Below are 17,615 nucleotides of genomic sequence, written 5' to 3'. Positions count from 1 at the left end.
GCTCAATCTCCAAGCATGGAGGTGGAGACTGGACAGGTTCGGGTGGAGGACCGTCCCCTGCTGCTGCGACAGAAGGTCCTCCCGAAGAGGCAGACAAACCGGGGGATCGACTGACATACTGAGTAGCTCTGGATACCAGTACCTTCTCGCCCAGTCCGGAGCCACAAGCATGACTTGGGCCCGGTTGCGCTTGATCTTCTTCAGCAGTCTGGGCAGAAGTGGTATAAGCGGAATGGCGTACAACAGACCGCAACTCCACTCGCGACGAAAAGCGTCTCCGAGCGAGTGCCGCCTTGGAAATTCCAACGCGCAGAACTGATGACATTGCGCGTTCTCTTCGGTGGCGAATAGATCTAACCAAGGCCACGTCCGAGTTCAGACGCCATTCGTGATCCATCATGCACCGACGGCTGAGCTCGTCCGCCCTGGCGTTCAGAGAACCTACCAGGTGTTGAGCCACCAGGGTCACGCCCTGGCGTTCCAGCCATTGCCAAAGGCGAAGAGCCTCTTGACAAAGGATCCACGACCCCACCCCGCCTTGTTTGTTGCAGTACCACATGGCGGTGGTGTTGTCCGTGAACACCTGCACTACACTCCCCCGGACAGAGGGGAGGAATGCCTTCAGTGCCAGACGAATCGCCTGGAGCTCCAACAGGTTGATGTGGAGCCGGGTCTCCGCCGGAGACCAGAGGCCTCTGATCTCCGCCTCTCCCATGTGGCCTCCCCAGCCCTGGAGGGACGCGTCCGTCACAACTACGAGCTCCGGTTGGGGAAGGGAGAGGGATCTGCCGCTGACCCAATCGCGGTCCGTAAGCCACCACTGCAGCTGTCTCGCAGTGCCCTCCGAGATCAGGACGTGGTCGGATAGGCTGCCCTGATGCTGGGCCCACTGAAACTTCAGGTCCCACTGCAGAACCCGCATCCGCCACCTGGCGTGATGCACCAGTAGGATGCAGGAGGCCATCAGCCCCAGAAGCCGCAGCGTCAACCTGACCGAAACCCGGGATAACGGCTGAAAGATGGGAATCAGAGCCTGAATATCCCGGACCCGCTGTTCGGGTGGATAAACGCGAAACCGCGCAGAGTCCAGAACCGCTCCGATGAAGAGGAGCTTCTGAGAGGGGCACAGGTGTGACTTCACTTTTTAACAACAAGGGACCCCAATTCAGTCGAGCAGGGACCTCGGGGAACAATTTTATGGAAACAACAGTGGTCCCATGCATATATAATAAAACACAACCAATAAATATAGACAAAATCAATTCTATATTTTCAGAAGGACATGTCCAGCCGGACAGAGGTCATTCAGGTTTACTTAATGAACAAGATTTCTCAGAAATAGAAAAATAGGAATACCTTCCACAATGCCCCTATGTGGTACACAAGCCTGTGCCCAACACTTACGGGGTGATTACAGTCTTGCTCATGCACCCGATACAAATCTGATTGATTGATTTTCTGTAATGGTACAAATCTGATTGATTGATTTTCTGTAATGGTGCAGCTTGATATTTTCTGTGTAATATGTATGTAAACAGAAAAACGTTTGTTTTGCCTTGAACCTTTCCTGTTTTCACCAAACTGTAATCACCCCGTAAGTGTTGGGCACAGGCTTGTGTACCACATAGGGGCATTGTGGAAGGTATTCCTATTTTTCTATTTCTGAGAAATCTTGTTTATTAAGTAAACCTGAATGACCTCTGTCCGGCTGGACATGTCCTTCTGAAAATATAGAATTGATTTTGTCTATATTTATTGGTTGTGTTTTATTATATATGCATGGGACCACTGTTGTTTCCATAAAACAGGTGTGACTTCGGCACATTGAGGGAGAACCCCAGCTGGTGCAGGAGGTCTGCCGAAGTCTGGAGGTGGCTGACTACTGTCTGGGGCGAGCCCGCCTTCAACAACCAGTCGTCGAGGTAGGGGAAGACTGAAACCCCTAACCTGCGCAGATGAGCTGCGACCACCGCCATCACCTTTGTGAACACCCGTGGGGCGCTGGTAAGGCCGAAGGGGAGCACGGTAAACTGAAAGTGCTCGTGGCCAACCATGAACCGCAGGTAGCGCCGGTGGGCAGGCAGGACGGGGATATGAAAGTAAGCGTCCTGCAAGTCCAACGCTACCATCCAGTCTCCTGGGTCCAGGGCAGGTAGGACCTGAGCCAGTGTCAGCATCTTGAACTTCTCCTTCTGGAGTAAGCCGTTGACGTTCCTTAGGTCCAAGATAGGGCGTAGGCTCCCTTTTCCCTTCTTGGGTACCAGAAAGTAGTGGGAGTAGCAACCACACCCTACTTCTGGCCCAGGAACGCGCTCGATGGCCCCCTTGGCCAAGAGGGCCGTAACTTCCTCCTGCAGAAGTCGCAAATGATCCCCCGATACACGGTGGTTCTGCGGTGGCATGGCTGGAGGAGTCGCCTCGAAGGGGAGGGAGTAGCCCCTTCGGACGATTTGCAGCACCCACCTGTCCGATGTGACAGTGAGCCAGTGGAAGTGGTGATGGCGAACCCTGCCCCCCACTGGCGTCACATGGGCCTGAAAGCACGGACTAGGAGGGTTTTGAGGCGGATGCTGCGGGGGAAGGTGTGGACTGACCTCGCCGTTGCCCCCGACCGCCCGGACGGCGGTTCCCACGGCCGCCACCGCGTTGGGTATTGCCCTGCGGAGCGTGGCTGGCGGCGCGTGTGGGTGCACCCCTTCCGTGGCCACGAAAGGAGTGAAAGGCAGCCGATTGCTGGCGCTGGCCCGAGAGGCCCAAGGACTTGGCCGTAGCCCTGGAGTCCTTAAAGCGCTCAAGCGCATGGTCTGCCTTGTCGCCAAAGAGGAGACTGCCATCGAACGGCATGTCCATGAGTGTGTTCTGGACATCTGCCGAAAAGTTGGCGGACCTCAGCCAGGCGTGGCGTCTGACCGCCACCGTCGTTGCCATCGCTCTACCTAGCGAGTCGGTGGTATCCAGCCCACACCTGATGGAATACTTGGCTGCATCCCGGCCCTCCACAAGGGCTTGGCCGAGTTCGGCCCGTACCTCCAACGGACACTCTGGCAGCACCTCCGCGACCTTATCCCACACAGAGTGGGTGTAACGTCCCAAGAGGCAGGCGGTGTTGGAAGACCGCAGGCCCAGACTAAGGGATGAGAAGATCTTCTTCCCATACTGGTCATACCTCTTGGATTCCCTGTCCGGCGGGGCCGACGGGAATGCGGTCTGGGAATAGGAGGCCTGGATGACCAGGCTCTCGGGGGTAGGGTGGGAGGACAGGAAACATGGGTCGCCCGGGGCTGGGCGGTGGCGTCTGGCCACGTTCCTATCTACGGGCGAACCCGTAGCGGGCTTGGACCAAGTGCCCAGAAGAACGTCGGTCAAGGCCTCATTAAAGGGCAGCAGAGGCTCGGCCGAGCTTGACTGCGGTTTAAGGACCTCAGTGAGGAGGTTAGTCCTCACGGCCGCGACGGGGAGCTCAAGGCCCAAGGCCTTGGCAGCCCTCATCAGCACCACACTATATGTTGCCCCCTCATCCGAAGCCACGGTAGGAGGGGAGACAAAGCCAGTGTCCGGCGAAGTGTCCAGACCACTGGCATCCCCAAGGTCACCTGTCCAGTCCTCATGAGACTGACACTCCCTGGTCAGAGGGTCCTCAGACCCCTCTCAGTCCTCTTCATCACCCATCTCCTGAAACTCAGGGTTCTCAACTAATGAGGCCTGTTCATAAAAGTGAAACTCACCAAACGACGTCTGGAGCGGCGCCCATCGGGGCCGTCCCGGCGCCTGAACAGGAACGAAGGTGGAACCAGCGACGGCGCCGCCCGAGGACGGCGCCGGAGCCGGAGGCGACACCGGAGGGTCCGACGCCGGGGAGGTCGTAAGGTCCACCGGCGACGAACCAGATCCCGAAGGAGGTCCAGCGGCGTCCTGCGACGCCGGGCCCGAAGGCGCCGGAACAACTGAACCCCTCGGAGCCGGGCCCGAAGGCGCCGGCGGCGTCGGGATAACGGGAACCTGCGGCGCCGGGCCCGAAGGCGTCGGCGGCGTCGGGGCCGAAGCACCCGACTGCGTCGGGGCCGATCCCCCCGACCCGCTAGGGGTCCCAGACGGGTCCGCTGTGCCCGAAGGCGTCGCGGAGCCCGTCGGAGGAGAGAGTTTCCTCATGGCCATGAGGAAGCGCTCGATCTCCTCCTGCGACGCGTGAAGCCCAGGGACCGTAGGGTATGGGGCTGGACGTGGCGCCTGTGACTCCGTCGGAGCCGCGTGGGTGGTGTCACCCGAACCCCCGGCCGCATCGTGCGAGCGTCGGGGGGGGGGGGGGGGGGGGGGGTGAGTCCGAAGAGCGATGACGCCGCTTGGACTTCTTGTGCCTCTTACCTGACGACGACTTCGACCCGGAGGAGTGCGGCCTACTCTCGGAACTGTGGTGGCTCCGAGCCCGCGACCTGTCCCTCGACCTCCCATGGGATCGGGACCTCTCGCGGCGCGGGACCGACTGCCGGAGTTCGAGCCGCCTGCGGGACCGCTCCCGCCTGGCTTTCGAAGAGAGGGCCTGGCAGTCGGAGCAGGCCTGGTCGTCGTGGTCGACGCCGAGACAAGATAAACACACGCAGTGAGGATCCGTGACCGACATCAGGCGGTCGCAATCATCGCAGTGCTTAAAGCCGGGCATCCCTACGGCACCGTCGGAGTCGAAAGACTTCGAGAACAATCAAAAGTGATCAAATAGTTAGTCAAAAAAGGACTAGGGTTACTGCTTTTTCCAGATCTGCGCTTGCTGGCGCGGAAACTGACGTCAGCACGCGGAGGTGGTGTCTAAGTACTCAGACGACGTCATCACGACGACGGACGCGGAGCCGCAGACGACGCCTACCGACGCGCAAGGGTACTGCTACGAAAAAAAATTCGGATCCAGTCTGACGCCTGGGGATATTCTAAGGTAAGTAATCTAATACTAACGTGTCTCTTTCAGATAGTCAAAATACCAGGGGAAGACAGTTTCAGGATATTAAATGCCAAACAGAGGGACTTGAACTCGACTCGTTTGGCCACCGGCAGCCAGTGTAGCTGACGGATAGCGATGGCGGTAGAGCAGGTTCTGGGGAGGCCAAGGAGAGTTCTAGCGGCTGCGTTCTGAACCCTCTACAGTCAAACAGTCTCAGCCTTGTTGACCCCCAGGTACAATGAATTGGCGTAGTCCAGTCTTGACAGAACAGAGGCCTGGACGATGACCTGTCTAATAGAAGGCTAAAAAAACAGCAATGGTTTAAGCCCCCATAAAATATCAAAACACGTCCCTGCCACTTTCTTAGTTTGGGCTTGATAGCTGAGGTCAGAGTCAACCCAGACAAGTAAGTTCTTCACCATCTGTTTGGGGGCAGGGGCACAGCCCAGGGTAGCGGGCAACCAGCGTTCACTCCACAGGTGAGGATTTTTCCCAATCATCAGAATCTCAGTCTTGCTGGCGTGGATCTGGAGGCAGTTGGTGGTCATCCACACCGTGACAACAGCAAGATTGCTTCGAAACTTAAAGGCGTTCTGCACAAGGTCATCGGAGAGTGCTACCACCAACTGTGTATCATCTGCATATGATACAACTGTGAGCCCTCTGCTCTGAGCCCTCTGCTCTGAGCCAACAACACTGAAGGTTGAACATAGAGATTAAAGAGCGTCTAGCTCAGAGCCGAGCCCTGGGGCACACCCTGATTGATGGTATAAGCCGAGGAGGTGAAAGGGGGAGCTATCACCTGAAAGGTCCTCTAAGAGACAAAGGAGGCAAATCAGTCCCGAGCAGAGCCTACAATACCCGCCTCTTCCAGCCTATGCAGTGGGATCTGGTGAGAGACTTATCCAATTCGGCACTGAGATCCAACAGGATCAGTGCCGACGTACGACCCTCATCCAGTGCGGTTCTTAGCTGTTCAGTCACCGCTAGAAGGGCAGATCCGGTGCTATGGCCCGGGCGGAAGCCATTCGGAGAGGGGTCCAATAGATTCTTCTCTTCCAAAAAACCTGTCTACATGGTATTTACATGGGCCTCAGCAATTTTAGAAGCCCAAGGCAGGAGAGAAATAGGGCGATAGTTCTCCGGTTTGGCTGTGTCAAGAGTAGATTTCTTTAACAGGGGAATGACTCTGGCCTGCTTCCAGGTCTTAGGGACAGATGCCGTAGAGAAGGATAGATTGAGAACCTTGCCTACAGATGGAAGAAGCAAGTGAAGCGATTTCAGAAATTGATCCGGTCTCATTGGACCGGCCGGGGAGCCGGTTTTAACCTTACTGCAGAGGAAGCACAGCGCCTCCTGAGAGATAAGTGGAGAAGCAGCAAGCGAGTGGGTAGGACGGAGTCTCCCTGTCGGATCACAACCCAGATCGGCTGAGGGAAAGGCTTTATAGAGGATATCCACGTTATTAACAAAGAAGGTGGCAAGGGCCTCGCACTGTTCATCAGATGAAATAGGGGAGACAGTAGGTGTCCCAGCTGATATGAGGGCTTTAACTATGGAGAATACCCTTTTGACAGGGTAGTTACTATTGCTAATCTCTGCTGTAAAATATATGGCCCGCTCTTTCTGAATGGCCCTGTGATATTTCTTAATGACCCCCTCATAGCATCCTTTCATGATGGGATCGTAGTCTCGTCTCCATACCCTCTCCAACCGCTTACAGTCTTTGCTCATGGTGGACAGTCGATCAGTGTACCGGGGACTGGATTTGGTGTTACAAATCCTAGACTGCTTGACCGGGATAAGAGTGTCCAGCAAGCATAAGATCCAGTCTGACAACGCTTTAATCGGCAGCGTCCGGCTCATCAGGCAAGCTAGGCATGTTCCCGACGAGGAGGGCATGGAACTGATCAAGGTCCAATTTGTGCCAAGGGCATTTGAGGGAGACTTTGTGAGGAACCTCCAGAGGAAGCCTTACTCACAAGAGTGTCATGGGAATAAGATGATGGTCAGACCAACACACCAGGTTGTGTGTGGTAACAGAAAGGGAGGAAAGATTAGAAAAAACAGGGTCTAGCAGATGGCCCGCAGAGTGAATGGGACTTTAAACCAAATGAAGCAGCTGGCAAGCTGCTTGGTCAGCGGTAAATTGGCTAGATCAGAGTCCTGAAGGTTATCACAGTGCAAATTGCCAATCACACTAAAATTAGCAGCACTCCTAGCCAATGAGCTAACTGCGTCAATTAATGCATCCCTAAATTCCTTTGAAGGTCCAGGTGTACGATAAACCAGAAGGCCGGACATAGTGAAACAGGCATTAAGAGAAATCCCGAAGCGAGCACGCTCACAGCCCACTAAAATTACTTTAATAAAGGTACAAGATTTAAAAATAACAGCAATTCCCCCTCCTCTAGTCTCTCTATTGATGGTCAGGATACCAAAACCCGGGGGAGTGCAAGACCAGGTACAGCCACCATGTCGTCTCACAGCCATGTTTCTGTCAGAAAGAGAACATTAGGGGATTCATTAAGTAACAGGTTATAAACGTCCAGATAGTGCTTGACTAGGGAGCGGCAAATGAAACGGAGCACTTTAATGTTCTGGTTTATGTACATCTACAAAACTCTGGTTAATATTACATTGTGGTATAACATATCAAACACTTTAGTAGGGGTATGTCTCCAAACATATGCAAATGATATGTATAAATAATTAAAATATGTTCAGCAAAATGAAGCAGTGTATCACGGTTTAAAAGGAAGACAGGTAAGTAGTGATGCAAGAGAAGAAATGAAAACTTGTTAATAAACAGTTGCAATATAGGTTACATTATGGCTCTTTTTATTTACCTTGGCTGCTTTCATTCTGGATTTCTGCTTTCCTTTTTCTTCCTCTTGAAGAATCCGATTGTTTCTTCTCAGGCGTCTAAATGTAAAACAAACGCTTTAAATTTTAATATAGCAAGAGGTTAAACCTGAAATAGAAAGCATTAAAAGCTTATTTGAGAAGGTTTAGTATCTAAAGAACATTTACTTACTTGCAACATCAATTCTAGGTCAGTACCAGAGGAGAGGATTCTGCCTTACTTTCTTCGCTTTATTGCTAATAGCAGCCATAACTTTAGTAAACATCATATCTTTAAAGAAACGACTCTCCCAAGAACCCTGGATAAAACAGAAACAAAGTCCACCCAATCCCTTGCTGGGCTGGTCTTCATAGTCCCTTGTCTTCTTCCCTCTTCCTTCTTCGCTGCTCTAGCCTGCCAGCTAAGTCCTTAAAAAGGGGTCTCAATGTGGCTTGGGAGGTACTGGATTTGGGCTGAATTAATATTGTATTTCTGCATAGTTTTCAGATGCGCTCATTGTAGGCTCCACAGACAGTGCGCTCATTGTAGGCTCCACGGACAGTGCGCAGAGAGAAATATCAACTGGGAGAGACCCGAAGAGAGTCCTGCCTAAATACCCCACTGGCTGGAGTCGATGTGGAGGGTCTGTATTTATACCCGGTAAGGAAAGCAGCACCAAAGGCTTCCCCGACAGGCGCGAGAAACACTGATCCAGGCAAAATATAACCCTGTGCATACAGTGGGTGATTGGAATCCCGGGCTGTGGCCTCAGGCCCCCACATTATACTGGTCTCCCAGTTACCACTCAAACTGTACTAATTAAAGCTTTGCAGATATCCCCTTTGGGGGAGAAGGGGATGGACTTAACAAGCCATTACCCTATTGAAGAATTCACCAGAAGTCCCTCCTTATCAAAGTAGACCCCAAACTAGTGGACCCAGCCACTTTGGAAGCATGAGCAGTGGCTCAAGGAACTAGGCAAATTTGTAACTACTGTCTTATCTGTGGATAAAGCAGAGATGTTCATGAAACGCATTCACCTCCCCTGCCATGGTTTTTGGCAGGGGGGAACCAAATGTCATTTTTGCTACCCAAACCCCTTCAAGAGGCCAAGGAACAAGGTAAACACCAACCAAGCATCTGCCAACAGTATTAATAAGCCCTTATACCCTCTCAAAGGTAGAGAGCAGGCTGGCACTATCCATACACAAATGTCCACGGGATCACCAGTGATTCGTGGGTGCTACAAGCAGCGAGCGGTTTCCATACAGAGCTTTACGGTTTCCCACACAAGGTGTCTTGCCCCATTAGGTTCTTGGCACACATTGTGGAGCTGGTAGACAGTCACATCGCTGTTGGAAAAAGGTGCAATCTACCCAACATTCCTACATCCCATGGGTTTTCTCAGAAATTAGTTTTTGGTGGACGGGGGCCAACGTCCAGGTAGCAACCTAAAGGCCTTCAATTAATGGCTGGTATTTCACCATTTCAAGATGAAGGGAATCCCTCTCTTCAGAGATCTCTTGAGCCACCAGGACTGGCTCATCAGAATGGACCTCAAGAAAACCTATTTACCTATCCCCCTGCCCCCTTTCGAATTCATGTCCCTTCCGTTTGGCCTATCTTCGGCACCATGGTGCTTCATCAAGGTGCTCAGGCCAGCAAAAAAGTACTTGAGGGCCTGGGGGATTCGCTTCATCGTATCCCTCAACATTCTCCTGAAAGACCAATGTCCGCCGAATCTCGTGGAACATCTCCAGACGATCTTCTCACTCCTAGAGTCACTGGGGATTGTGATCAACTGAGACAAATCACACCTAAATGAGACTGAAGCGGACCTTCCTCGGTTTTGAAATAGATTTTGTGGACCTTGAGCCTTCACACCAGGAAAGTGGTACAAATCAAACAGACACTGCAAAATACACTCAAGAAGGAGATAGCTTTCCTTCGACAACTGGCGAGACTTCTCATTGCTCATACAGGCCATATTCCTGAGGCCACTACAATTCCGGGTGCTGCAACGTCTAAAGGCATCTCATCTCCGGGAGGGCTTCACATACTCACAGGTGGTCAGGCTCTCAGTGGCAGCCAAAGAGAAAATGGGGTGGCAGTTAGTTCCCATGGAATCCTGGAATGGGACAGCCATATTCGGATCCAACCCAGACATGGTGATCGATTCAAACACCAGCTGGACAGGCTGGCGCGCCCGTTGTGGAGAATTATCTACAGGCAGAGCTTCGTCACCTGAGAATACACACTTCATATCAACCACCTGGAACTGTTAGCGTGAGCCTTCACAATCCGCTGCTGGACAAGTGACAAGGTTCAATGCTGTTGTGTGTCAATTTAGATACCGTGTACAGGTTTTTCCAATTTACACATTAATATAGGCACATTTCACATTGCCCTTATTTAGGCATAGAAAGAAATCCTACCCTTATTTAGGCATTATCCATGCTAACCAAATACAGGCATGGCCACCTACATCCATCCATCCACGTCACAACGAGTTCTTGGAAAACCAGACTCTTAAGCCTTTAGGACTTCCCCTTGCTTGGATTATTGATTTCTCCAAGAACTCATTTATTATGCATGAACATCTATTCCTTAGGGGTTCATTCATGACATTCCTCTGCCCGACTTTTGCGTCAATACTGGCATTCCTAAACACCTTCAAGGTATAAATATACCCTCACTTGCCGTGGCAAGTCATGGCTGCATACTTTCACGGCTCGCCACGGCAAGTTCAGAAGAAGTCGAGTCCCCGCCTGACGCACTGACCAGACGCTGTCATCCTCCTCGCAGAGAATCCAGCTCCAGTGTTTGACTCCCCTGGAAGGGTGTTCGAGATTGAGACCCAGTAAGAGATTCCAACCTCTCTCATTCGAAGGTATGGAGCAGACTAGAGCCTAGAGGGACTTTTGGCAAATCTTGGCAACACCAATCCAAACTATAGGTAAACCAGACTATAGAAAAACAGCTTAAATACCAAAAGAGGGAGTGGAGAGGTAGTGTGTCCCGCCGGACACAGGGAGTGGATTCAATCTCCCCTGACAATAACTTAATAAACAAAATGGAATCCACCCACAGGAAATAGGCGAAACAAGATGTATGGTCTTGGGTTGGGTGTGTTTCCTACTTTGGTAGGAAGCACACTGTTTTTTAAATACCCCTCACACACCAAAAGGGCCCTTGGTGTCATGCTTCATCACAGGGGTCTTCGCGGAGGAGACGATCGAGTGAGAACACCCTCACACAGTGCAATTAGCACAGGGGTCCCCTGCGTTTCTGAAGGCTCATGAGGCCTTGGACTTCTGGATAATGAATTTGCAATAAGGTATTACCTTGTCGCAATCAATATTGACCATAATAGGCATATCTTACACATATATTCCAACACATAGTATTCCCTATCTTCTGACGGTACTAGACTGTCTTATGTGAGTGGGGTAGGGATCTGTGTACCCGTCCTGAAGAAGCAGCACGCTTCGAAACATGTTGACACAAATACACACAGGAGGTTTTGTACATTAAATACATAAAACCTCCTCCTCCTTTTAGGTCGTGGCTGCGCACATGCGCAGTCTCGCTCGGGAGATTTAACGTTTTAAGCCCCGCCCCTCTTTCCATTGGCCGGCGTCACAGTTTCTGCTAAACGGTGGCCAGCCATTGGGAAAGAACACTTGGTGACCAAAAGTTTTCTCTCTTTGAGCCGTGCCACTTGGACGGCCTCACTTCACTTACTCCCGTCACAAAAGGATTATATCTTTAAGGGGCCATGTGTTTTAAAACACATGGCCCCATAAAGATAACAAACATTTCACAACGGAGGAAAGTGAAACCGGACCGTGCTTGTTTTTCTCTTGCAAGTAGTTCTTTTATTATTTTCCCACAAAAACTAGGCGAGTCCCCATCCCGGAGTTTCTACATTCTTGGGTTAAAGGCTTCATAGCTTTGCAGATAGAGTGCAGCTGTTTTACAGAATTACCCAAAGCTCTTACCGTCAGTCTGTCCCAGACATTGGACAGGAACCCCCGGGTTTCAGCATTACACAAAAGAAGGCCTGGCAGCGGGGAACGGGTGCATGCCAACTGGCAGGTGGCACCGTGGAGCGTGAGCACATTCTTGCCTAGAAATCCCCGGCACACCCCGGAATGGCAGATGGCGGCCCTTGTCCCGCAGCTGCCCTTGGCTACTGCCCAGCAGACCCCCCCCACCCCCCCCGAGAGCTCTCCATATGCTGCAATTAGGCAAGTCTGGGGTCAGAACGGCAGCCTCTTGGCAACTCTGGGCACCTAATTTCTGTTACTGGTACCCGAAGCGTCATTGTTCTACGATTGAGCCGGGTCTTAGACCCCGATTGTGGTGGTAGCTTCAAACCTCTCTGTAGTTGTGTAAACCGCACTCCTATATTGATATACTGAGTTTTTAGAAAATGATAAATCAACTTATAGAAAGTTAGGGAGTTCCCTGCGGAGGGTTGTAGCCACAACCCTTATCGTGAAACTGCTCTGCCAAGACCTGGAAACATCCAGGTCTGCAGGGTGCTCAACCTTTGTCCCGAGGGTTTCTGTATTAATAAATCTACTTAGTGCTATTACTCTGAAAATAATCTCTATTTTTCTGTTAAAAAGTACACAACAAATATTCAAGATAAATCTTTCATGTTCATATATTCTGAACTGAAGTTTTTGTTCAACTTAATGTTGATGAAACATACAAGACATTTCAGGGAAGATGAAACAAATTGAAATTATATTTCATAGTGTTAACAGAATTAGTTAAAACCCCAATGCATTTCGGGTTCAAATGAACCCTTCCTCAGGGGTTAGCTTGTCTGTATCTTCTTAGCTTTGGATTCCTCAAAAGGCACTGAAAATATGAAACATAGTCATCGGAGTCTAATATGGTTAAATGAAAGTACACCATACAATCAAATGTCATAATTACAAGTTACTAAATTAATTAGAATTGGCACATCCAATAACTCTGAATCAGTCTTTAGTGATGCATGAAAAGAACAAGACAAAGAACACAATGAAGCCACTGGAGTGTAGTGAATATGTGAATCTCATCTGTCCAATTAGCCTCCATGTCAAATTGAGCCCAGTGAGAGAAAGTGAATTTGAATGTTCAACCCGTGTCTGTTAAGCAACGTGATCAAAGAACGATGGTCTATCTCACTCAAAAAGAACCTCAAGTGTTTCAAGTTCACCCGTAATCGCGTATTTCAAGGATGACGTCGCCAAAACACTGATAAACATAAAAATATGAAGATTTGTTCTAAATTATGGAAGGATGGTATCGATCTCGTTTAGAATAGTTGTTCAATATTCATTTATGAGGGAACATGCCTGCTTACCTAAATGACTGTGTGCCACTATAATCCTTCTATCCGCTAGTGAAACCCGGATACTCATCAGGTAAAAGGAGATGTTCGTACATTTCCAGGGGTGCCTGGATTTGTTATATGCCCGTCTCTCTTTACATCCGGGTGGTTCTACGAAATAATCAATTAAGGGGATGGCGTTCAATATTCAAGTGCGAATGTTTACCAAAACTGCAGTGATGCTGGAGAGTATTTTCACATAGATTACCTAAATTCTCTCCGTGCTGAGATAGTAAAGCCGCCGGTCCTTCCGTGTATAAACTTCCGGTGTATACATCCGGCCCGAGGTTCTGAGCCGCTTTTAAAGGGACCCTACACATCGTGTGTTTTTTTTATAAAAATGAATAAAACTTTATTAATGACCAGGTGTCGACGATACCAATGCTCTCCCTGTGTTTCGTATAGACTGTTCCGGCGTGAACAGAATATAAGATGATATTCTGATATATAATATGGAAGTTATACAAAATGAATGTCAGCGATATGAAGGACTCTATATGCACGTGTTAAGCGAGAATAGTGAATTATCACGGGTGCATCTGATCTATTGTGTTCATTTAAGGATGTTATTTTATATCCAAATAAAGATTTACATTACTTATTGTGTTCATAATGGTGGACATGTCCAAAGAAAAACCAGAAAGAATATGTGTTGAAGGTTATCAAATCAAAAAGGAGTGCCAATTCTTCACAAAAGTACTAGATGACTGCCAATTGCAATCATAGGTCCTTACACATTCAGTTACTACAGACTGTGTTACATGTTAACAATCATTTGAGTGTGCTACACAGAATCACCATAATATACCACGAGCCTGATATTTAGTGCAACTGAATATCACATTGTCATGAGTAGACCTATGAAATATGATCAACAGAATTAAACATTTCTGGACTAGATCCACAGTTTATAAGAAACATAGTAGTTCATATTGGTCATTCAGACCACCCGGATTAATGGTGCCCAAATGTTTTATCCAAAATATTTCTCTTCTAGACAATACAGTGTGATGATCCCTACCTTTGGTGGGTTCTACTATTTCTAGGACTGTAAATCTGAGTTGCGGGATGTTATGTGACCGCCTGAAGCCAGTGTGCGGCCAAACTGGAAGATGTGCGTCGATTGCGTATTGTACTTTTGTGCTCTATGATTCTCAGCTTCAAACCTGCCATAAACAAAAGCTGCACTGCACCCTTGTTTCCAAGAGGCTGAGTGAGGCCCGGCTGACTCGCAGCCTGTCCTGCTCCAGGTGCGTCCCGGGCCCCGCGAGGGGCAAAGGCCTGGGGCTGACTCCCCTCCCCTTGGTGTGGCCGCCCGAGGTGCGAGGCACGGTGATAAGGAGGTGACTGCGTCCCCGCCGGACGCCATATTACTGGTTATTATTTCCACCACTTTAGCCAGAGCGTGGTACGTCGCTCTCATGGTGTAACGTTGATAAGGAGTTTTGCCGGTTGTGGGGCCCGAGAATCTTTTTTCTGTAGGAAGATGTTATGTGGTGTGGAAATAAACCGGTGTCCACTGTGAGCAGTTCTAAGTTGCAGACTGCTAAAAACTAAATTCGTAATGTTATTTAATCAACATGATTTCAAGGTTTAGTTATACACACTTTAACCTTAGTGGCCAGTACGAGTCTACATCTGAGGCTCAGAGTGACTGAAACCACAGCCGCGACGAGGAGTCTCCAGCAGCCTGGATCAGTCACATGGCATCATGATCAGGCACAGGCGGGGGTGCAAGCAGCGGTAGACACCAAAACTAAATTGCAAACTTCCGCCCACTCAGCTGATTTAAATTCGGTCTCAAGCGTCAAATGGACATTGTTGCGAATGCCACCGCGGAGCTGGACCCAGTGAGAGCATTACTGAGTCAGCTTGGTTGGTGCGACCGGAACCACCACCTGGCTGCAGAAATATATTGTAAATAAATAAGAATCCAACACCTGAGCATAGCAGTGCAGTAGCACTGCACAGTGTAGTGCAGGTGTCACACACGGATTGCTCAGTCTGCCAGAGCAGCGCACGGTCACAAGTAAAATTCCATGACTTCACACAGGGACCCCGATTTACTGCCGTGTCTCTCTAATGGCTTCTGTACTGTTAGCTAGCATGCGTACAGATGTTTCCATGCTCATCAATTCGATACTATTTCATGAAGAGCAAGTGAGATAAAGCAGCAGTTCATGCAGGCGACCATGTATGAAAAGAAATGGCAGGACCATTCAAAGGACATCTCTCACGATTATCAGATACATTCGTACCATGGGCTGAGAACTATTCAGACCAACATGCCAATATGTTCCGCTTTCTCGGATCTTAAAAATCCAATCACACTTCTTACTGCGTCAGTCAACCCGACAGGCCCATTACTCCTTCATAAGTTACGGTTGATGCCAATTGCTGTGCGCTACCAGTTTGGATTTATTAATGATTGATTAATGCTTCTAAACATTTGCGCCATCCAGGAACCCGTGATTAATAGCAATATTTTAGACATGGATCAGAGGAAAGGCAAAATGAGGAGTGCGACAACAACCTAGGGACCTTGGCTGCAGGCTTTCAAATAGACAGTAAACTCGGGCAAGTGTCACAAAGCTCATGAGCGTTATGATTGACAACTAGAAAAGAACTGAATGGCGGATTCTCAATCAATCAAGGCAGGGGAGACCAGTGACATTAGCATCTGAATCGTTATCATATGAAGAGGTATTGTAAATAGCAGGTAAAATAAATTCTTGCTCGCTTCGCCTCTTAGAAGCTGTATAAAAGCAACAACTCTTTTCAAGAGTACTACATTTCTATCATATGTTTTTTATGCAAAAAGTGCATAGTTTTGCTGCAATTCCCTCATTCGGATGTTTAAGAAAGATATAGTTCAGGATTAGTTATGCAGCGATCAGTCCTCTGCCCTGATTTCCAGGCCAGTTCTTTAGAGCTGAGATACAGTAAACGTCATCCCTGTGCTTATTCACTGGTTTCAAGATCAGAGCTAATTCTGAACCCCGAGAAAACAAGTTTGCAAAGAAATAATTGTGAGTTATGTGATACTTATCACCCCCTTTCAGTTTTCCCCTCATAGGCCCAGGTTAAACTTTTTGAGGAATTGGAGAAGGGGTGGAGGCAAATTTACCACACCTTGTAAATACCAATAACTGGGTATTTACCATATGTGGTTCAGGCCTCCTAATCCTTGTTGACAATTTGGACAAGCATTTGCAATGCAATAGGTCTCGCATTTGCAAGCATTTAAGATATTGGATTTGTAAATGACTATGGGCCACATGTAGGTGAATTCAATTTAGCGAGTCCTTAATAGCGATCGATTTTTATCGAATCTCTATTAAGGACTCGCAAAATTGAATGTAGGAAGGAATCGCAAAAATATTTGCAATTCCTTAATATTCCTTAATTGCGAATCGCAAATTGAGATTCACTATGAAGGAATACCTTCCCATTCATTCCTATGGGTCAAGAGCCCATTGGAATGAATAGGATTTGTGCCGGCAATTTGAGAGTAACCAAGAGGCACTCGCAAATTGCGGGCGCAATTTCAAGGGTGCAAGGATTCCAAAAGGACACCCTGTTGCACCCATGAAATGTGCATGTGTGCACATGTTGCGCACATATATGATCTAAAGGCATGTATGTGTGCCACATGGCACTCTGTAAAAAGCCAAAAATTGATTTTTGAAATGAAATCTCAAAATACCACCAACTTGAAGTTGGTGGTATTTTGCGATTCCTTAAGGCAAAATCTCAATGTGCAATGCTTACCGTAATAGCATTTAGGGAATCGCAAATTGCGATTCTCTAAATGCTTGCACAAAATAAGGAATCGCAATTTTTGCGATTCCTTATTTTACATGCTGGTATTTGCCTACCTACATTGCTCACAGCCAAATTGCGATTGCAAACACTGAAATTCGCAGAATTTCAGTGTTTGCAATCGCAATTTGGCTTCCTACATCTGGCCCTATGTCTTTTATTTATGTTCTAAAAATCAACACATAAATAAAAGGCATTATCATTTACAATGCCAATAGTTCAAACTCTCGTAAATGCGAGACCTATTGCATTGCAAATGCTTGTTAATAATACCAGCAAGGAGGTTTATTAAAATTCTTGCAGTCCTCACTTTCCAGGTAGTTTTTAACACTCATTCATCCACTCCTGACCCTACCACTCACACCCTCACACACTACACATAATGGTAACATTAAAGTGCTCCCGCGTACCCGCTGGTCAGTAGCACGCCACGCTCCGTAGAGGGGCGCGAAGACCCCTATGATGAAGCATGACACCAAGGGCCCTTTTGGTGTGTGAGGGGTATTTAAAACACAGTGTGCCTCCCACCAAAGTAGGAAACACACCTAACCCAATACCATACATCTTGTTTTGCCTATTTCCTGTGGGTGGATTCCATTGTGTTTATATAGAAAAACAGCACCTATTGC

The 17,615-nt window shown here is 48.7% G+C and overlaps 1 protein-coding gene across 5 annotated transcripts in view; it reads right to left on the bottom strand.

Annotated features, from left to right (window-relative positions):
* TLK1 (tousled like kinase 1) overlaps window positions 1-17,615 on the bottom strand; it is a 656,881-nt gene that overhangs the window by 503,722 nt on the left and 135,544 nt on the right. For all 5 annotated transcript variants that reach the window (XM_078681584.1, XM_078681580.1, XM_078681585.1 and 2 more), the window contains exon 4: window positions 7,780-7,855. In XM_078681584.1, the coding sequence (XP_078537710.1) occupies window positions 7,780-7,855 (76 nt within the window). The remainder of the gene's footprint in view (window positions 1-7,779; window positions 7,856-17,615) is intronic.

Source organism: Lissotriton helveticus, chromosome 3_1 (genome assembly GCF_964261635.1).
Source record: "Lissotriton helveticus chromosome 3_1, aLisHel1.1, whole genome shotgun sequence".
In the NCBI taxonomy this organism is placed as follows: Eukaryota; Metazoa; Chordata; class Amphibia; order Caudata; family Salamandridae; genus Lissotriton; species Lissotriton helveticus.
The sequence above is the reverse complement of the archived record's forward strand: the minus strand, read 5'-3'. Positions and strand labels throughout refer to the sequence as shown.